We start from the raw sequence: 22,880 nt of genomic DNA, 5'->3' as shown, positions 1-22,880 counted from the left end.
ACTTAGTCTGGCTATCACCAGACCAAGCTCAATCTTTTAAGATTGAACATCAGTCTGGGGAGTCTGCTCTGTATTTTCTACTGCACAAGAGGCGTGATCAACGGGCATAGTTCAAATGACTCTGTACGCAATTGGATAGTCCTTCAACCAATCAGACCAACGATCCGGGTGACGTAGCAGCAACAGCGGCATCAACAGGTTGCTTGGTTTTTCTACAAAGATATGTTCTCTTATATTGGCTATAGAGTGAAAAGAGGTAGAATCATGTTTTGAATGGAGTATCCCTTTTAATATCGCAATACTGTGATATAATCGACAACCGTTACTGCAAAAAAAACAAAAATACTGTGTTATTAATTTAAGGTCTATCACCCTACCCCTATTGGCAACCCATATTAGTGTTGGTAAGGTAGTTGATGTCGGAAGTGGACAGACACCAAAACCTCAGAGGAACATTTCCCCACAATGTTACTAATATATATTACCAACTGTTTTATCTTCAGTGTAATAACAGTAAATAGGGCAGTGGGGAGCGCAATGTTAGATTAAATTCAGACAAGCTTATTTGAACTCCCCTACCGACCTCTCCAGTTTATCTTTGATTGTAGTCCAAGCCAGTAAAAATCCACCCTGCAGTAAATCTAAAAATAAGTCTTGCAGTTATCAAACCATTACCAGTTTACAAATTATAACCATTGCACAAATTGCGCTACTTATTGGGGCTGACGCCAAAAGGACAGAAGTGTCAAGATGCGAACCAGAGCCAAAACCACCACATATCTACAAAGGGGGGAGTCCAGGGAACAACAAATCAGTAAGCAAGTTATTCCTTGTCTGATTGTAAGAGACATCTAAATTTAACGCCCTGACATAAAGTGTTGGATACTGTAATAGGATGCAGTTCTGGGCAGAGGAAGTGTTTGTGTGTAAATGATATTACTTTCATCCTGCGCTGGCATGAAGACCCACTGGACTAGTTGTTTCCTGCGGATGTGTTAATATGAGCTATGAATGTTCCTCAAAGGCATCTATGATACCTGCCTTTTGATTTAACCTCCACCCCAGACAGATATTTGTTTAGCAGATGTGTATCGTTGTTAACACATCGCTAGCAATTTAATAACCGTCATCACCCTCGGGTCATTAATACTGTGATGGGCTCTGGAATAGACCACCACCAGACAATTTTCGGCCTAGGCGCCCAGGCATGTGATTACAGACCTTTGAGTAATAACGTTCTCAAACAAGCTGTAGCCATAACAGATCTGTAAAGCGGCGACATGCGTGATTTAAATTTGCTGCTCTGAAACAAAAGCTGGTGTCATGCAGAACAATCAAAATTATGTTGAATTAAAATCTAATCAGCGAGTACAGTTACAGTTGATCAGTGAGCTCTGGGCAGCAAATTGATCATAAAGACATTCATGCGGAGTCGAGAAACACTTTTGCTGTTGTGTTTTCAGAGGCTTTACTATGAATATTGGCAGAAAGCTGTTGTTTTCAAAGTGTCCTGGTTGTTTGGCAGCCAAACACACAAAAACACAAGGATTATGGGACATATTCCAGGTAACCTCAGATGCAGCCATCGCTAGTGTCACACAAATAAAGTTAAATCGTGTCACATGATGAATTAAGTATCTCACGGTAGAAGTTTTGTGCCGTCTGCGTTTGAGCTGTCTTGCTCATTTGAAGTGATGGATGAGTCAGACTTTGCAGTGGATTTTCTGTGGATTTATCGTCCCAAAACCAGATGGTCAGTAAAGCAGCAAGGAGGTGTTTATTCTTCACAAATGAGACAGTTTGTGTTGCCACACGAGTAGGGACGAGTCACCCCGCTGGTATGGATTCAGATGCAACCTTCTTTATAAAAATATGAATCATCACAAAGACGTTTTTAGAGCTCAGAACTGACCTGAACTTCCAGTAAACATACGTTACAGTAGATATTTCTGTTCTTTTCTTTGCATGCCATGCATACACTCCAGCATGGAGCTGTATTAGACCAGCCCCATTCTGACAGTTGTTATGACAATTAAATTTGTCTGAATTTCACTCACATTTCTTGCACTTGATGTTTGTTTTTTTTCCACAAGTGGTGGATTTGTTTATGGTGCAGAATGACACTCCTTACATTTGAAAGATCACAGCAGGATTTCAGCAAGAAAGCAAGTATTAAATGTCCATATTATGCAGCCTCCAACCTGCTCTTAAAATGGAGCCAGCTGTTAATGTTCTCGTCCTCTGTGATCAGAGACGTGTGCACAGAAGGGAGATAAAGCATTACTTGATGTGTTGCTGCTCATGGATCATCGTTGCATTCAAATTGAACAAGAAAGCCATCCTTTATGCCTGCTGATGATTTCACCAGACAGTTTTCTGTGTGTGTGTGTGTGTGTGTGTGTGTGTGTGTGTGTGTGTGTGTGTGTGGTGGAGCATACATGCCGCAATCACAGTGAATTCTAAATGTAATTATCACTTGTTATGCGCATGGAAATTGAATTTGCTAAGTATAGAACACTAACAAAATTGAAATACCGTAAGTGAGCCAATTAGAATTTTGCCGGAAAAGATGTGAGCAGACGTGGGAGCGTTTCTCAAAAGTGCTGTTGGTTCAGTGGCTCAGGTTGATTGATTTGTCTGAAGGCTGCATCTCTGAGTGCGAACAGGGCACAGGTGATTTCAGTAACCGGAATGTGCCATCCAGAAGTCAGATTGACCACCTGAGCAGTGCAAATTTGAACATGGATGACCTTGCCTGTGAGTCCTTTATTGTAGGTTCGGCTAAAGATGATTGTCTAGGGAACAGTTGTACTCGGGTTCAGTAACGTGTTTCGATTCACTGGAGTTGAGCAGTCTTTCTAGTCAAAAAAGGTTTTTAACCTGCTTACGACTGAGTGTCCACATAAGGGCCTGTGTCCACGTAGTGTTTTCCCTAGCAGAAAAGCACTGGGGAGCACTTCCTCCCAGCATTTCGAAGCGGAAAAGACACTGGCGCTAAGAAGTAAACAGTATATGGACACAGGCCCTAACGTGTTTTTCTGAGCGCCTGTGTCTTTTTTTTTCAATTTCAGTGGGCCGGACACTCAATGTTGGCGGTGACTGTTTTATCACAGTGCGCGTTGTGAGCTTGTTGCTAGCTATGTAGCCACCCCCCGTTAACATAGCATTAACTTAGCTACCTACCTAATGTTAATGTTGTTGTCAAACTAGTCTATCTCGACGACGTTTCTTTTTTTCGGGATTGTTCAAGTACCGCAGGACATTCCACCGGATGTCCGTTACCTTCCTCTTTCTTTGTGTTGGCGTTCTAACCTCCGGTGGATTTCTGAGGACTATGGTTAACTGCTCCTCAGATCTCTGCAGGGTAAATCCAGACAGCTTGCTAGACTATCTGTCCAATCTGAGTTTTCTGTTGCATGACTAAAACAACCTTTTGAATGTACACGTTCCACCAAAACAAGTTCCTTCCAGAGGCTATTTTGCAGACGCGCCGTTGCTCCGTCCGGCGCTTAGCGCCGCCCAAGACGATTGTGATTGGTTTAAAGAAATGCCAATAAACCAGAGCACGTTTTTCTCCCATCCTGGAATGCTGTGTGGACTAGACAGACCTTCCTCTGTGGCGCTGTGGAGGAAGGTCTGGCAGCGCTACGAAGCGCTGGGATGAAGCACTCCCCAGCACTTTTCTGCCAGAGTGAAACGCTATGTGGACACAGGCCCTTATGATCTGCACTGGCCATAGACAGACGGCAAAATGAACATAGTGACCAAACAGTGGAATTACAACTTCCGTGTCCGTCACGTGAAGACTTGTGGCACAAAAAGACTGTTTCCCATAGACCCGCATGGCGAAAGAGACGTCTGTAAATCAGTGGATACACTTTTTGAGCGTAACAAGCCTCACAAAATGACTTGTTTCACTATCAGAATTCGATCCATTCATTCCGATAACATTTGGAAAGTCTAAAAGAGCTGCACGATTAAGTCATTTTAAGCCCATTCAAGTTAGCGGAGCGCCAAATGGAAGTATCTGGCTCGGCCAGCGGAGGTCTCTAGTGGTTATAGTCAGGTGCCTGCTCTATGGGCCACATTTAGCTGCGGGTTTGGCTCCATGATAGCTTTTTGCGCCACTGAGCAACTCTTATAGGAATGAGAGGGGCTCACGCTGTATCCACTTCTTATAATACATCAATGCCAAAGACAGACCTCTGTATATATTTTGATATTCTTTAATTTAAAAGAAGCTATGATTCTCTCAGATGCTGGTTGAGCTTGTGATGAAACAAGCTCATAAAAAAGTCCTTCACATATATTTTAAGGCTATGAAACATTTTTACAACGACATTATTACATTTAAACAAAGGCATATTTTTGCTTATGTGAATATACTCTACATTGACAGAACCAAATAGCCTTTAGTCTATATTGTGGCTATAAATCCTGATTGCATAACAGTGAGTACATCTTCTAAAGCTTGAGCTGAAACTTCTGAACACGAAAAGAAAGTTAAATACACCAGAAATAAACAGTTGTTATGCTTGTGCTGGCACATACGCATGTACACACTTACACAGTAGCCTGAGTGGCTCTAAGTCCAGCAAACAGAAGGCTGTGTGTGCTGCTCTGGTCAGGGACTGGAAAACACAAACAACAACTGGGCCTCTGGGAAGTCGGCAGAAGCTCAGAGTAATGATGATAAAGCAAAAGGCCAGTTCTTAAGAGCTCTGTAATGCTTACAAAGCCTCACCCACAGATCGTTGTAAAAGGTTAGTTATTCCTGCACCCTTGGTGATGCTAAAGGTGATGCTAAAATAAGATTTCGTTGTGCTCCTGCAGGGCAATTCCAATAACATCGCCACCGTCGACATCTCAGTCGGCTTTGTTGGACTGGAAAGTTACGTGGAAGCCCCTGCCATCTTCTTAACGGCCCTCAGCACTTACGCAGGGCCCCTGCTCTGGGCGTGCCACCTCGTCTGCTTCCTCAGCTCACAAAGAGACAGGTAAGTGTCAGTTTTAAAGTCACTCTATGGCTGATATCCATCCAAGCACCCCAGGGCTGTTCATGCAGTTTCCAGGGGGTACGTGGAAAGCTCAACTCATCAACATTAACCCAACAAAAAAAAAAGAAAAATGAAAAATAGAAATCATGATTTGAATAAACAAGACTAGGTTGAAATGTAGTATAAGGCTGGATCGTGTATGGATAGTCAGCAGCGTCTATAATGCAAACTCCTGGATATTAAATGTTCCTTTGTAATTTTCGGTAGTGGCCCAAGTGATTATTCTTAAAGTGTACTGAAGCATCGTGGGAGATACGGACATACTGCATACTATAGGCTACCCGTTGCAGTATTCTCCGAAACGCCAGAGGCCGTACAAACAAAACATTATGTGAAGAATCAAGAAGAGTGTTACCGGAAGAATGCCATAGACCAAACATGGTTGCACGTTCTGCTATATAGCTCCTTAATGCTATATGAGAACTGTAATCAATTCTAAACTCATATCTATTCACGGACATTATACTTGTACTTTATACAGTATACAATCCCTGTATTTGAAACAACAAACGTATTCTAATTTAAAAAAGGTTGAATGTCTTGTGAACAAAAGAAATTGGCGTTTTTTAAAACCCTTAGACATATTATTATAAAAAATGAATTCATTATTTCACTTCCTAGTTTAAGTTATTTGCTTTATCAGTATCTTGTCATGTTTACAGTTGCACTGTAATGAACTAATGTCATGTTCTACAGATGCCTGTTTGAACTTTTGCATTCAACTAAAAAAACCTTTGAACTTATCACTTGACACTTTTGGCGCACACTTTTTTGTGCAGGTAACACTGCGTCGAGCATAAACATAGCTATGATTGAAGACTGTACAACGGCCAATGGGGAAACTCCAACACTCGACCAACCAATGGTGTAACTTCATTACTCAGTCAGGGACAGACTATCACGTTTATAGGGATGGCCCTCTTTGCTGCGCTCCTGCCAGAAATATATCCACGTCTGTGTTAAGTAATAAGCCAAATAGGATTACCAATTGGTGTTATGCTGATCTTTACTACTATATTTAAAATAAATAGTGAGCTGCCCATCGCCCTCAGTTTTAAGAGAAAGTGAGTGAGCGCGCGAGCAGAGAAGTTGAAATAGTTAGCTGTAAGTAATGGAAATGGTTAAAATGTCCAGCTTCTGTCCCTCCAAGTGGTAGTACTATACATTTCAACTTGATCAAGACAACCTACTGACAATTCAGTTTTATGAAAACATTATTGTGAGTCTTGTATAAAGTACTTGAAAGCAATGCTTGAGTAAAAGTATGTAAGTATGTTATCAGTCTCCTTTTAGAATATTACTTGAGTAAAAGTCTTAAAGTATCTGATATATTTACTGTACTTAAGTATCAAAAGTAATTTTCTCATATTAAATGTACTTAAGTATTAGAAGTAAAAGTTTAAAAAAAGTGTGATTATGAACTATGGCCAAAGGTCACCACTGTCGTTGGGGTGGTCATCGTCTCCCCCCCCCCACCCCCATCCCCAATCCATTGGACCAGACAATTGACAATTTTGATTTCCATTTGTATCCATTGTACCATTTGTATTCCATTGATTTCCATAGAGTACTGTCACTTGGTTGACTGTTCTGCCAATTATCCCAGCCCTTGTCACAATTACCAATTAATGTTTCCATGACGACTATCCAAACTCCCCCCACCACCCCTTTATTGGTCCCCCCCCCGTGCCACCCCACTTAAAAGGTGATGGTTTTTTTATTAAAAGAGTTAACCTGCCTTTTTGTTTAAATGTCAGTAACAGATCTGCATGGAAATATCCATGCTGCAGCCTTGTGATTAAAAAGGTCACTTCTTTATGTAAAAAAAGGTTTTAATTTTGTTAGCACAAAAGTCTCATCAAGGGTGTGTATACCCATGCACGATCTTGGATCCCACATTTGAAATGATGTGTTTAACATTTCAGTAGTTCAGCCAGTCTGTGATTAAAAAGTTATACTCATCTCAAACGGTTTGTGCTGCTAGCGGCAGAGCCTAGAGATGGAAAAGATGATTTGGTTTTGATTTGTCCATCCAACACTTTGGACCAGAACAGCTCCTGGCTGGCCTGACACTAGATGTGGATATTAAAGGTCCTCAGAGAATGACTCTGTGATGTCGACGACCTCTCAACCTTTCATTTAGCACTACAATGAGGTAAAAAATGTTCTGTGTCCAAAAGTTTGACTCTTGACAAGACATTGTCAAAACCTCATCATTCATGCTTCCAAAGTGATTATAATGACCCCCATTATCTTCCCTGTAGCATCACAAGAGTAGAGAGGTTACAAATGAAAAGTCAACCCGAGCTGTGATTGAAGCTACTCCATGGCAAGTTCGGCAAAGCTGTGGCATTTATTTTCTAAGGAAATTCACTTTACAGTAACCAATAACAACATAACACCTGTGAATGTATACAAGTTCAAATTCCAGCCTAAAATGTTACGTCTGAAAACGCAGCTCATGAATTGATCCATTTCACTTGTGAACCAAAACTGCAACAACAATGCAAGCGGACAGTAAATCACATTTAGACTGGCAGCACGACCGATCTGCCTACATGCAGAAAGTGGTGGTGGAGCCTGGCGGCCTCGCCACATTCACTGTGGTTTTACCCTCTGAATAGCCAAATCACCAGTATGTTGTTTAGTCTGCCCATCACTTTCATATTGTGTGCTGCAATCATAGACTGTATAAAAGAAGTGGACGTAGCCACCGTGACGTCACCCATTGGTTTGTGGACTCCCCTTTTAAAGTGGCATTTTGGCCGTTGCCGTCTTGGTTTTTTTGGGATCCAAAAGGGACCATATTTGGACGCGAGGGTAGAGCTGGGGAGGAGCGCTACGCTACCAGCTAACGCTAGTGCTAACTTGATTAGCAAGGTGCATCCGTAATTCACATTAACATATTAATTTGAATGCTAATTTTGGCTAGTGGAAAACAGACTTAAAAAATAATGTACTTACTGGGAGAGAAAAAACACATCCGACTCCTTAAGCCCTGATCAGACAGAGCACGTTTTAACAGCCAGGGGCGGATTTTTGTAATTGTTTTCAATGACAGTGAAGCGTTTTGCTAGCTGCTCTTGCGTTGATGAGTGGCTCGCGTTTTTTTGCCGGGCCGCCCTGAACGTCTAGAGTTGAAAAAACTTAGCATAGCTGAGGATGGGTGATTCAAGCAAGACCGAACAAGACATTTTTAGGCAACTGAAATGTTACAGTTAACTGTCATGAACTGAAAACACACTGTGAAAGGGTCAAAGTTCGAAGAAGAAAACACGGCCAGCGAGAGGCCGCTGCAGGGACTTGTTCTATGATGCATGATCACATTGAATCCAGCTTGTTAACATTATATTACAACATGACATCACCATCTTTCTCTGTTGTTGTTGTTATTCATAGAGTGGTGCTTTCTACTTAAGCCCTACCTGTAATATGCACTCAGACACTTAGAGACATTTTGACAAATGGAACTCTAAAATAGTCTCATATACAGTAGCTCATTAAGAATTCACTCTGCACCATCAGCAGCTCGACCACAAGGCAAGTACTGGAAATGGACTTTGATCGGTAGCTTTTCAACGGGTCTCCCTTGACACAGTCAAACTTTACTTAAGGCAAAGAGCATGTGTTCATTGTTTCAGTGCACATAGTCGCTGTGAACCTTCAGAACTGGCCAATCAGGGGAGGCCCATCAACACCACTTGACTTAATTGCCATTATTAAAACCGTCTCTAATCGTAAATATGACCAGTAAAACACATATTCAGGCGATTCTATTTTCACTGTGTACTTGCTTTCCAAGAGGCTGCATTGGCTTATTGACATGACCTGAGCTGAGAGCTGTGAAAAAAGCAGTGGAGATGGTGACAGACAGGTAATCTTCTGTGCACATCATGTACTGAAGGACAACGTAGCCTTCCATCAAACTCTTATTTCAGTGGTTTGGAGGAGGATTTCCAGCGGCAGGATCTTCCTCAGTCATTGCTTCATTTATCCTTCATTCTGCTCATATTACACTAGTGGTCGACCGATGTGGGTTTTTCAATGGCCAATGCCGATATTTATAGAGCAGGGCAGCCAATGGATGATATCATGTACATTTATTTAACGCCGTTATTGTCTGCATTGTCTCGGTTTAGTCTGTGTTTAGTTGTAGGCTATAACATACCCTAAAAGGCTTCACAGTTACACTTGCTTAGCATCCCACAACGATCCCAAATGACAAATCTGATAAATGTTGTACTCTTTGGGAGTAGGCGTGGGTGCTGGGGATGCCCATACAATAGTTTCTCAAGCCCTTTTGCTAGTTTAGCTGTTTGAAGGCTTGCAGCCATGACGCTGACATCTGCCTGTAGAATGGCGAAATTGACACAAGGGGGAGCGCTGACTTTGTTCCACAGCAGCCACTCTGACAAGGCTGCCTGCAGATGTTAATCGGCCTTGTGAGCGCAGGCATCGGCCCATGCCGATTATCTCAAGATGGCATTAATCGACCCGATTACTCAGCTTATAACTATTTTACGCTGGGTTCTTTTGTACATTTATAACGCACTGCATGTCCCTTTAAATCTGGCTGATGATCATCTGACCAATTGCATCGTTCAACCTAATGATGATGCCCCACATCTCCAGAATGTCATTGGCAGCTAAAATGTGATCACAACAAAAATATGATGTCCAACACTACAAAAACAAAACTGAGTTCATGAAGTGGTTCATAAAAGTTTCCTTTATGAGAGACTCTTAGCACACAGATGTAGTTTTGCACGTTAGTAATATAAATGTTGGCCCTTTGATTGAATTCCCTCCTCCAAACTGGACCGCTTCCCACATCTCCTACTTCTCTTGTCTTGGGAAACGGCTTTAAAGTTCCTCCCCCTCAGCTGGGCTGTTTAAATGAACATGAACAGATCCCTGTGCTAAAGTCTCCATGTGTTTCAGTGAGTCAGAGATGAAGTCTAGTTGTACACAATTCTTTGTGTATCCCTGTGTGTTTGGTGTTTTTTTTACATCACCATCTCCTAATCCCCTCACTGCACCCCCTCCTCCTCCCATCATGCAAGTTTTAAAGTCATTAACTTCTTTATCAGAATTTGCCAGAAATCCGTATTATTGTGAGAAGATAATTGGATCAGACTCTTCTCCCGGGTACATGCGTAAGGTAAAAAACTCCAAAATGTGAGCCGTTCGCTATAAAACATCAAACAATCTGCAGCTTTACTGATTTGACATCATCTTTTGGAAGAAAAAAACATAAAGCAGCTTAGAGTGACCTTGGTTCACGTGTAAACTTTTCCGTGTTGCTCGCCAGGAAGTTATTCGCAGCACAGAGTCGCCTGCTTTGCTCTTTGCAGTGCCTCCCCTTCTCTCTGATCAATCCTTCTCCTCTCTGCAGGAGCCCGGTCGCACTCGGCCATGGCTGCTACTGTTTGGCCCTGCTGAGGTCTGTGCCAGCTGCAGCCTACATTGTGCTGGTGACCGCTCTGCGCTACCATCTCTTCATATGGAGCGTCTTTTCACCCAAATTACTGTACGAGTCCATGCACCTGCTGCTGACTGCAGGAGTCTGTCTCTTCTTCAACACCATGGAGCAAAGCCACAGTTCCAGTAAGTCTTAGGGGACCAAAGATCTTCCCTTAAGGGAAGTCAAAGGGTCAGGCACAGTCTCTTAATAGTCTGCGTAAGACTTTCAGACCCATACACTCTACAATATGCTTTCCCTGTACTCTGTAGTATACTGATCTGTTAACAATATGTGAACAGATGCTTCATAAAGGGTCCTTTCTTTGTTGGGTTTGCAAAAAAAAAAATTTGACAATGCACTTACATTGTATTTTTGAGAGGTCTATTTGAATATTTAATTTCCAAGGGAAAAATGTTTGTGGAACTAATAAAATTCAAATGACATAAAGAAGCGTTTTGAAAGAGAAACTTTTTTACATACAGTATGTGAGCTCAGGGACTGCTGTACAGTGAGCTGCAGAGCAGAGTTTGATAAGATAAGATAAAATAGACTTTATTAATCCCACACTGGGGAAATTCCTGTGCTACAGCAGCTCAAAAGAAAAACGTTAATGATGTTTCGCTACATGTGTAATTGAATGACTTTGGTGTTGCATGGGAGAGCATCATGTGTTGTATGTTTAGCATAGCATAGTGTTTAGTGTAAACGTGATGTTTGGGTGCTCAGGGAGCTCAACTCTTTTGTCCCGCATCCGCACAGGTGTTTCAATTATTCTGGCCGATCAGAACAGAAGTTGAGGTTTGGCTGAGCAACGCTGCGAATTACACGAGGTCACCAAATTCGACTCAGGTTTCTTTCACGGAGGATATTTTGACTTGCCACAATAGGAAAAGCACAGGTGTTGACTAATAAAATGAATGATGGCAGAGTTCCATTTAGCTGCTTCACTCTCAGGGTCCTGGTATTGTGCATTCTGGCTCACTGTCACAATGAGTATGTTTACATGCAAACTACTATTCCGAATTTGATATGGGTCATATAAACACTACATTCTGTTTGAATAAAGACCATTTTCCAATTGAGACATGTGGGATATGCCGGTATTATTCAGGTTTTAGAAGCATTCTTTGGACATGTTGGGAATATGCAGGGGCGTCGGACTGAGTACCCAGGGCCCTCATGTGAGGAGGGCCCAAAAAGATGCTAGAATGAACAGCTGTGGATGCGGGGAGGGGCCCAAAGAAAATGCCTTTCTACAGGGCCTAGAATTTTGTGCTACGCCCCTGGGAATATGCGTCTCATTTGAGGGTTTTACCACAGTTTACGACCTCTTGTCTGTTTTCGGCTTATGGTCAGCTCTGTGCGTTGCTGGAATGGATGTATTATAAGTTGTTATATGGTTGCTGGTTGTTGTACATTAAACCAACTAGCCAACCGTTTGTAAGGCTGCACACCTACTTTTAAATATTACGAAAGACTTGGATATCAACATGGTTTTTGGATGTGCGCAAACATCTCAACGCCGACATTTTCAAGAAGCTGGTTGAAGGAATAAGGGTGATAGGGGGGTGATGGCGTAGTGGATATGACACATGCCTTTGGTGTGGGAGATCCGGGTTCGATTCCCACGGCGATACATCAACCAATGTGTCCCTGAGCAAGACACTTAACCCCTAGTTGCTCCAGAGGTGTGCAACCTCTGATATATATATATATATATATATATATATATATAGCAATTGTAAGTCACTTTGGATAAAAGCGTCAGCTAAATGTAATGTAATGTAATGAATAAAAGAGGGAGGCTGTCATCAGTCCGCCACCAGTGGAAAAATCCTATTTTTCCCCCCGATGCGGACTTGTTCGAACACACCCTTCCTCTTTCATTCCTTCAACCACCTTCCTGAAAAGGTCAGCGTTGCGATGTTTGCGCACATCCAAAAACCTGTTGATATCCAAGTCTTTCATAATGTTTAAAAGTAACTGCATTTCTCCTCTTTTTTCTTTTGGGCATGCATCTCTACCGCAGCCTTGCAAACTGTTAGCTGGTTGGTTTCATGGATGTATTAAGTAGTTGGTTTGTTTACAGCAACAATAGCAACGCACAGAGCTGACCATAAGGCGTAAACAGGCTAGAGGCCATAAACTGTGGTAAAAATCCTGATTGAGACGCATATTCCCAATGCGCTGTATACATGTCCAAAGAATGCCTCTAAAACCTGAATAATACTGGAATATCCCACATGTATTAATCTGAAAATGCTAGATTAAGAAAAAGGCCTTATCCAAATGAAATATGGTGTTTACATGACATATCAAATTCAGAATATTGTCATATTTCGAAATAATAGTGGAATATTGGTTTGCATGTAAACGTAGTCACTGTCATGGCTTGCTGGAACACTTGGGATACAACAGAGCCATCATTAATGTTATTAGTAACACTGGTGCTGTGACAAGTCAACATGTCTGCTGTGAAAAAGGCTTGTAAAGGGTTAAGTTGCCCAGGTACGACAAAGCTAACAGACGTTTGAGGGAGACCTTAATCAAGCAGAGTGTGTGTGTGCCCATGGCTCCTGAGAGGAGGTCCAATCAGGCAGCAGAAGTGAAAACACATGGCTGTACCATGGAGGGGCAGGGGCTTCTAATGTGGACGTTTTCAAAGTGTTTGTTTCTCTTCAGAACATTTAAAATATGTAACATATTATGTCATCTTTTTTTTTTTCTCCCTTTTGTGTTTCAATCTTAAACATATTTAACCCTCCATTTACTGATTTTAGAAATGGCTGACCCAAAGCTGCACTAGATATCTCACTGTGGGTGAACATACAGTCTGTTTCTACTGCTATTAAGGTGAGTGGGTTTATAGAGTCTGCGTCTTTAAGTACAAACTAAAGGCTTTTACATATATCCGATCAGATGAGCAGGTAGAACTATTCAAGGTGTCTGTTTAGATTCATGGCTGGATAATAAACTAAATGTAACAAATTGTATTGCTTTTATTGCAATATATTAATTATTAACCACTTACTGACCTATATTTAGTCATATAATAATTTCCAATAAATAAATGAGCTGATGATCCCATATAATTAAATTGAGAATGGCGTTCAGTTCACAATTCAGCCCAGACATCCAGAATCTGGTCGTACTGAAGTAAGCCGAGGAAAGAAAGGAAATAACATATTATATGTTATCATTTTCTCAGGATACCTTCTCCAGCTCTAACTGAGATTTTATCAATTCCATAGCAATTTCAGTGTCTTGGCAAGCATTTCTAATGCATGTAATGTCAGCGAGAGGTCTGCAGCACATCAACAACACCAGACACACTGATCTTTTTAACCTTCAACCTGTTTGTTTCAGTGTCTATCAATAAGGACTTAGCTGGAGTTATGTAACGGCACAAAATCAGTGCAAGGCTGCCTGTAGGAAACACTTGTATGCCATCAAACTGGCCAGTGTCAAGTCATTGCACATTTAATGACATATTACATTTGCTACTTGACCTTACTGAGGCAGGATATGAAAGGCAGTCATTCATCTACACTCTACACATCCCCATTGTTTTCTTTATTTCCCACATTGTTCAATAGGAGATATATACTCAGCAAAAAGAAACGTCCTGTCACTTTCAACTGCTTTTATATTTTAAGCAAACTTAACATATGCAAATATTTGTATGAACATTAAAAGATTTAACAACTAAGACATAAACTGAACAATTTTCACAGACATGTGACTAACAGAAATGGATTAATGTGTCCCTGAACAAAGGGGGGGTCAAAATCAAAAGTAGCTCTCAGTATCTGTTGTGGCCACCAGCTGCATTAAGTACTGCAGTACATCTCCTCCTCATGTTCTGCACCAGAGTGGCCAGTTGTTGCGGTTGTTGTTCCCATCCTGTACCTGTCCCTCAGGTGTGATATTCAGATGTACCGATCCTATGCAGGTGATGTTACACGTGGTCTGCCACTGAGAGGACGATCAGCTGTGCTTCCTGTCTCCCTGTAGCGCTGTCTTAGGCGTCTCACAGTAGGGACATTGCGATGTATTGCCCTGGCCACATCTGCTGTCCCCATGCCTCCTTGCACCATGCCTAAGGCACGTTGACGCAGACTAGCAGGGACCCTGGGCGTCTTTCTTTTGGTGTTTTTCAGAGTCAGTAGAAAGGTCTCTTTACTTTCCTAATTTTCTTATAACTGTGACCTTAATTGCCTACCGCCCTTAAGCTGTTATTGTCTTTTCGACCGTTCAACAGGTGCATGTTCATTAATTGTGTATGGTTCATTGAACAAGCATGGAAAACATTGTTTAAACCCTTTACACTGAAGATATCTAAAGTTATTTAGATTTTTACAAAAGTATCTTTGAAATACAGTGTCCTGAAAAAGGGGCGTTTCTTTTTTTGCTGAGTTTAGTTTATATAGTAGGACAAAAATACTAAAGTCATTTTAGTTTGATGATCTTAAAGTGCGGCTGCAGGAACATAATTCCCTTTTTTACTCGCTCTTATATCCAGCAGAGTCCTTCTGTATATGTACATTACAATTTGGATATACAGATCATATCATTTCCAGACTTCATTAACTTCTACTTAATCTGTTCCTTCAGTATGACTGAGAATACCACCAAAGTAAAGCTATCATCCAAACCACCAAGAGTTTGGAGCCAAATCAGCAGGCAGCGGTGTGTTGCCGTTCTAGTACTTAAGGAACACTCTGTATTACTATAGTATATCACCGATTGCTTGGAAATAAGCAGCAGTTACAGTGCAGATGCGTACAAGTCTCCCGTACATCATAAACTTGCAGCTTCTGTGCCTCACCTCCAGTATACAGTAGCTACTACGGAGTTTTATTGCAGCGGTGCATTACAAAATAAAAGCAAAGCCTCCAGCAGTTATTTTGCTGAGTTATGGGTGTCTGTGATGTCAATGACCAGCTGTGACTACTTCAAAGCTCTTTCCTGATTATAACCTGGCAGTTCTTACATCATTACCCTTTGAGATTTGTCCAGAAAAAAAGCAAATTAGAAGATGTAGTGTTAAAGCCACAGTGTGCAACTTTTCACCCCGAGGCAGAAAAAGAGAATTGTAAGTTCCTGCCCCAACACTTGTCACTCAGCTTGATGAGCTGTCTTCCTTGAACCAGCATCTTTCCCGAGGCTAGGATCACTGACAGCCCCCAAGGTGCCATGGGCGTCGGAGAAGCAGATGCCAAAGCGAGTAAGGAAAAAAAAAAAAAAAAAAAAAAAAAAAGCTATGCTGATGTTCAGTGTGTTTCTGAATAGACTTTGTCTGATGCAAGATGAGCTTCACACTTGTTTTGGTGCCGGCATGCTTGTTGCTGTGGCTCACCTTGACAGAGACTGACTATACCCACAGAGAACTGAATTTAAATGTCCTGAACATCATTGAAAAGTCAGACAAACAAGAGAATTTACATTTTGAAAACACAGGGTCACTGACGCACGCTGCATATGGATCACTGCAGGTTAGCTGGTTTGCATCAATAGCAGGACCCTGAGCAAAACTGAATTGACCCTCTTTTTTTTTATTCACAGCATACTGTTGTAAGTGCCTTTTCCCCTCTACGGGCGGAATAAGGAATCTTAAAGTCTGATGGAAATAGTTTATGAACCAGGTGATGACCTGTCAGTGTTCAGGATGCTTCACATCCCTTTGCTTGTCTAACGAGCATCGTTATGTCTTTGTAAACGGATATCTTTAAAGGTGCTGTAAGGGATGTATTTTGGATGGATATTTGAACTCAACTGCCAAACAAATACACCCCCGCTCCCCCCCCCCCCTTCAGAATCGCCACCACCCAGATTCATGGACTCGCATTGCGATAATGACCACTTCTGTTAGGCCTCCTGCACACTGCCTGCGTGGCGTGAGCGTGTCAGCTGCGTGGCGTGTCCGTTTTTATTTCGGCTCCCATGTTAACAGGTTAGAGCTTACACACTGCCTGCGTGACACACACGTCTCAGGCGCGGCTCGAGGAAACGCGTGCATTCTAGAAATAGGACCGACGCCTTTTTTTTTAACGAGACACGCAAGCGTGTTGGAAGCGTTTCCAGGCAAAATAGAATACGAAAAGATGTTTATATGTCATTTGACACAAATACATTTCATAAATGACATTTTGATGTTTGAAAGTCTCTAGGTTTTGATGTAAATGCAGATATAATTGTATTGTATAATGTAATTTAAAAAGATAATAATAAATAATTATCGATTTTCTAATATTGCACCTGTCAATACAGAACGAAATATTCTGTAGCTTATTTTGTCGTCAATACTGCCGACGTTTTTGCTGTAATCATAATTATTTCATTGGATCAATGGGAAACATCCATGTGTACAGACAAGGCTAGCAGCAGCAGCGCCGCGTCAGACACGTTTCTGGTGTGCAAAGATGTAGAAAACGCCACGCAGCCACCACGCAACAGAAACGCCACGCTCACGCCACGCAGGCAGTGTGCAGGAGGCCTTAGTGTCTCTGCTGACTAAAGGAAATATGGCAGAGTCAATATTAGCTCACGTTAGGTTGTGGATTAGCAAACTGTTGCTACTGCTGTAAAGCCAGCCACCTAGGAGCAGCCATCACAAACAATAGCAAACGGACGATGTTACAGTAAACTGACCTGTTGAAAACGGCTAACAGTAAAACAGCGAAGGCAACGTTGTTACTCACGTGTCCATAACGACGAGAGCCCTCATCAGTTTCATTCCTTCGACATCACAGAGGTTTCTGCAGCGTTGAAACGCCTCACCGATGTCCCTCATATCCCGGTCATACAACTTCTTTTTAACTCCTGGCCGGCCGATGCCTCCCCCCACCCCCCTCACTTTTTATGTTTTTGGCACTTTAAAGTAACACTAGAGAACTTTTCCCACTTCGGTCCCCCTACAGGTTGGAAGCGGAATTGTCTATTACATTACATTGTCCAGTTCATTCAAACTACAGATCCGCTACCCGATCTGGCAAACTTGCATAATGTAATGTAATGGACAAATTCCGCTTCCAACCTGTAGGGGCACCGAAGAGGGAAAAGTTCTTTAGTGTTGCTTTAAGGCCTTTATTTGATAGGACATCTTAGACATGATAGGGAAGAGAGAAGGGAAATGACATGCAGCAAGGGGCAGCCGCTGTGGCGAGGACTAAGCCCCTGTAGATGGAGCACACGCTCTACCAGGTGAGCTACCCCGGCCCCATCACTTGCTTGCTCGCGCCACCTGTTGCTGATTGGCTGGAATAGTGGTGTTTGGCTCGTGCGCACCTTTCTGTTTGTTTTCCATTCACACAGCCACACAGTGTAGGAACACTGGATTATTTTTTTTCAGCGCACACAGAAAATCGAGAGCTAGATGACCGTGAGGAGATATTCGCTGAATATGACAAAAAGTGTATTGGATTGACATCACTTACTATACACAAAATGGCGTCATGGTAGCCCCCTACGTGGCTATGATAAAGTATGATACAAAACACGTTATTAGGTATGTACAAGTTTTTTTGTGAATGTTATCCAAGTTTCTTCTTAGTTGACATTTAAAATGAATAGCAATACATCTTCTCAAATGAAGATTTGTGTTCTGAAGGTAAAAACGATGTTGTTGGTGTTATGGAGTACTCGGGGCTTTTACAGTGCTGAAGATGAATTATGTTTTGATAATGATCATCAGCTACCACTTTAGTTCTGTGGAGTTTGAGTCCCAGAGTACACTGAATATAATAATATCATTACAGTGATCATTTTTCTTGGTGTTGACTGCAGATTTTCCGCCAGCCGCCAGAAATGTGATTTGTCATTCCCTGGGTTTTCTGCTGATGAAGTTTGAGTGTCTATAAAGAGCATTTGTCAGTTTCTTTCTTTCTTTGTCCATTCATAGTTTTTGTCGTATTCATTCTAAACAAACCAGAAACTTCTTGAAAGACCTCCCTAGAAAACCTTTCATGCAACGGCTTTGAGCTCTAGTCAGGAAGCACACAAACATCACGGCACATCACTTAAAAAAAACGTGAAATCCAAGGAACTAAACAGGGATCTTGGCCAAAGTTTAGTTTAGTTTAGTTTATTAAGGATCCCCATTAGCTGACGCCTTGACGACCAGCTAGGGTTCCAACACTACATTTAGTCAAACAATATTAAAACATTTCATAACATATACGGAAAAGAAATTTAAAAAAAAATAAAATGAAATACATGCAACAATATCTGCCAACAAAACTAAGTAACAAAAAGCAAAAAAATACAAATAAAATTAAATGAAAACAATAACAAACCAAGCAAATAGAGAAATATCTTGAAAGCAAAGTTATATATTACAATATATTACATGGCTAACATTAAGGTTGCTTACATTGACAAAGACACACAATCAGAAACCTCATAAGTCATTTAAAAGATTTGACGTTCTTTTTAAAAGGGTCCTTTCCTGTGATAAAACAAATGTTACTAGGGATTTTATTCCACAAAGAACTTGCTCTGTAAATAAAGGTTTTGTTCAAGTTATTGGATTTTGGTAAAGGTAACATCATCAGCCCCCTACTGTCAGTGTGATGAACCTTCAACGGAAACGCTCAGCTCGCAGAGAAGAAAAATAAATCTCGATAATAACTAGAGTTCCATCAGGTAGGTTTCTTTTTCCCTTCCTCATGGGTCTGTGTGGAAAACCTGACTGCACCAGTGCAGGAAGAAGCCTCACTGCGGCTTCTCACAAATCTGATGGGACGACACTTTTTGTGTGAAATCATTCCTCTGTATCCAAATACCTACCGGCCCATGAAATGGATCAGAATAATTGTAGTGTCCACATGGTTGAAAGCATTTCAACACATGTTAGCAATGCAGTGAAAAGTGGACTGTTTATTTTATTTATTTTTTTATCTCTTTGCCACTCCATCTTTGTAGAAATTAGTTCAGCCGTCACGACTGCTTTTTTTGTTTCACAATCTTCTTTTCCGACTTTGATTCTGGTAACATCCCACTTGTTTTTATGTAGTTTATTATGGTTTATTATGGTATCTGTGCAATCCATACTGATTATGTGTGTGTATTTTTACTACTCTGTTTGTCTCCCTTAAGTTAAATGTGGTCTCTTTTTACCTTCTGTTCTCCTGTATCTTCTGAGTTGTTTATTTTGGTTTCTTTGTTTTTGTTGCAGAGATCTGTAACAAATGTGAAATGATGAAAAGTGACAGATGCTTGTCTTTACCAAAATCATGTTTTAATTAATTAAATTATTTATGTTCTTAATAATGAAATAAATGATTTACTACACTGTACAATTTCAGTTTCCGGGTGATTTTGTCAGCTGCAACAACTACGAAAAGTAAGTTTTAGAGCCTGATTTTGGTTGAACATTTGCATTTCTTTGAAGCGGACATTTTAATAAGAATTCATGCACAGTTCTTCTGTCAAATTAGTGATGAGCTGCCCATTAAATTGTCTCTTAGCTCGGTGCAGCCTCGGTGGAGGCCAATCGTCTGCTCGGGATGGATGAGGCTCTTTTGCTGGAGTTTCTCCTGTCACAGTTTCCCACTGACTTAGGAAAACTGGACACAAACCATCTGTGAAAGTGCACCTATCGTATCTCCACGTACATTGTAGTAGTAGGAGGATGATAATTTAGTATCATCCTCCTATCTGCTATCCACCCACTAAATAATTATTTTATGCCTTCAGGAGCTGCCAGACTTCAGTGCCATCCTTAAAGGAGCCACACATTTCATGCTGAGTGGGAGTCTCTCTTAAAACCTCCAAAGGGATGATGCACTACATGCATTATTGCCCTGAAAATCAGTGATGTTGTGGACGTAAAGCTCAATTCAATTAGTTTCTAACCAAAAAATGTCCATGAATGTATATATTTTCCAGCATCCATAAATTACTCAAAATGATATAAGGGTTTGTTTGCACAGTTTCTATTTATTTAATAAATGTATCCATATATTTTTACCATTTCCTTTTAGTGTTTATAATGTTCAGTACTTAATGAAGATCTTACAAAAGCAACTGCCTGTTATTTTTCAGCACAACACATTGTTTGAACAGGTTTGTTCTTACAGTGTACATTTGTTGAGTTTTTTTCACTCGTGTTGAATCTCTTTGCTCTCTTTAAAACTGACATTACATGTGTGCCTATCGTTATAGTTACCCCCTGCATGAGGTCCGTCTGATGGTTTGATTAACCAAAAGTAATCGTCAGTGGACCCACCAGACTTGTCCCGCCCTCCAGTTTTTGCTTCCATGACCACCAAGGCTGCGGTTCTTTTGGCCTGACAATACCAGTCAGCAGATCCAAGAGGCCGCTCCACCAGAGGGTTTTTGGGCACAGAAAACCTGGCCACAGCACTGAGTAGCTGCCTCAGCAAAGTACCACTCGGATTCTTTTTGGCCTCAGCTTCTTTTTTTTGTGCTACCAGGTACACCTGTAAACCACTTTACGATAAAACATGGTGGTTGTTATGCACCATAGACAGTCAAAGTAATGGACAAAGCGACACCGTAGACTTGCAACGGAAAGCAGTGAAGTCTATTAGAAGCACTTTTCCGGTGATGGCTGAGCGTTACTGAGCAGCCTCCAACTGAGAGAGACGACGTAGATGTGACGTGAGCAACCTGTCTGAAAGTTGGAAGTCTTCTGGTAGCTGTGCCAAGAGAAATCTCAATCATTCCCAATCTTGCAGAGACGGAGAGCGTAGGTATATGTAAGGACATAACATAGGCACAGGCTAATTATTGATCACTAAAATGATAGTTAACATTATTACACTTAAACAGCTAATGGAAGTCGAAACTGCCTGTGAGCTTCTCCTGTACTGTATGGTAATTTCTCTACGACAGTAAGCCGCGTGGTTATGACACAATCGTTTATATTTTTACAAAAACGGTTGCTACGGGGCCATAACGTGAGATACAAGGTAATGGAGCCTTTTATACATTGTCATGTGTCTTTAGAAATAAACAATGAACAAATAGAGTCTTTAAACGTTTTAGATGTAAAGTTATTCACTGTCAAAGTGACGTCAAAATGAATGGGAGTCAATGGAATGCTAACGGGAGGTGATGGCTTATTAGCATCAAAATGGCTCCTTAGTAGGTACGCTTTGCGGAGGCTGGCTTAAGCGAGAATTTAAGGTGGAGGTCATGGGATCGCCGTGACTATTTATAACCGCGCTGGTGCTCTAGCTGCAGTCTTCTCCTGAAAAGCAGTAGCGCTAATGAGCAAAGGCTACCGACGTTGCTCTTTCTACGGACTAGAAGAAGAAGAAAAAAAGTAAACAACGGCAGAACTGGCAGCAGCATTGCCGTCAATGCTTCGATTTGATTGGATGACCGACCTACTTCGTCAGATCAAGCCTTTCATTCACCATAAAAGAACTCATCTTAACCGAGTAAGTTTACAAGAGAGACTTGCAGTCACTCTGAGAGTCCTGGCATCCGGTTGTCGGCGAACTCGTTCAGGCCTCCCATTTCCGCTTTGTCAGAGCCGTGCGCGACCTCTGCTGCTTTTGACGTCACGATGGCGCGCGCCACCTTGGATGCGTCTAGTATAATTCTCGCTTTACCCCCTTGTTATGCACACTCCATGGCTATCACTGAGGTCTAAATGCTCCGGTTCAGATCAAACAGGTCATTCCCAGGGGCGGAGCGAGGAGGGGGGCTTCTGGGGCTCCAGCCCAGAATGTTTTCTCAAAAGCCCAGAATCAATTTCTGCCTCTTTTTAGGTGGCAGGAGTATGGAGAATGAGTCATCCTGTTGTGTTCTGGTTTCAGAATGATGAAGACAGTTGGAGAACAATTAGATACAAAACAGGATGTCGGCTCTACAGGATGATTCTTTTCTTGGCAACTCATGTTTTTCCCAAATGATGTAAGTGATTTTAGGCATTCTATTATCAAATGACTTGAATAATGTGCATATAGCTGCTGTAAATGGAGCATTCACATATTTGGAAATTCTTAAAATCCCATTTGGCCTTTTTGTTCTTTGATACAATCCTTTCTTTTTTATACATCCCAGACATGCCCACTTTGTTGTTAATGTTTTGGTTGATTTCACAGAGCTTTTTTCATGTCATCCAATAAATTCAGTCACTGCTATATTGAATGAATTAATACAAATTAAATCATTCTCAAAGCTCCATTGTTTTAGACTACACATCAGGAAGACCACTGCGTTAAAACTAGTTAAATCTCATTAATATATCTACGATAAACTTAGTTTAAAGCTGCTATAATCAGTTTTTTTATTTTAAAAACAGATGACTACATGTAATATATAAGGAGTCACCCGTAGTGAAGACTACAGAGACTTATTACCCGGCACTTCCCCCCAATTCTACA

The 22,880-nt window shown here is 41.3% G+C and overlaps 1 protein-coding gene and 1 long non-coding RNA gene across 2 annotated transcripts in view; one reads left to right on the top strand and one right to left on the bottom strand.

The window, feature by feature from the left end:
* The window catches only part of pigg (phosphatidylinositol glycan anchor biosynthesis class G), a 101,727-nt gene extending 90,756 nt beyond the window's left edge, over positions 1-10,971 (top strand). Inside the window, exons 12-13 of the mRNA XM_031280059.2 lie at positions 4,834-4,997; positions 10,453-10,971. Coding sequence (XP_031135919.1) covers positions 4,834-4,997; positions 10,453-10,675 — 387 coding nt within the window. The 3' untranslated portion in view covers positions 10,676-10,971. The remainder of the gene's footprint in view (positions 1-4,833; positions 4,998-10,452) is intronic.
* LOC118495955 lies at positions 66-17,112 on the bottom strand. The gene is made up of 3 exons (XR_004898410.1): positions 17,101-17,112; positions 13,855-13,858; positions 66-202 (listed from the first exon to the last, which is right to left on the bottom strand). It is a non-coding gene; the product is annotated as an uncharacterized LOC118495955 (long non-coding RNA).
* Between the last annotated feature and the right edge of the window lie 5,768 nt (positions 17,113-22,880).

The sequence above is a fragment of the Sander lucioperca genome, chromosome 1 (assembly GCF_008315115.2).
Source record: "Sander lucioperca isolate FBNREF2018 chromosome 1, SLUC_FBN_1.2, whole genome shotgun sequence".
NCBI lineage: Eukaryota > Metazoa > Chordata > Actinopteri > Perciformes > Percidae > Sander > Sander lucioperca.
The sequence above is the reverse complement of the archived record's forward strand: the minus strand, read 5'-3'. Positions and strand labels throughout refer to the sequence as shown.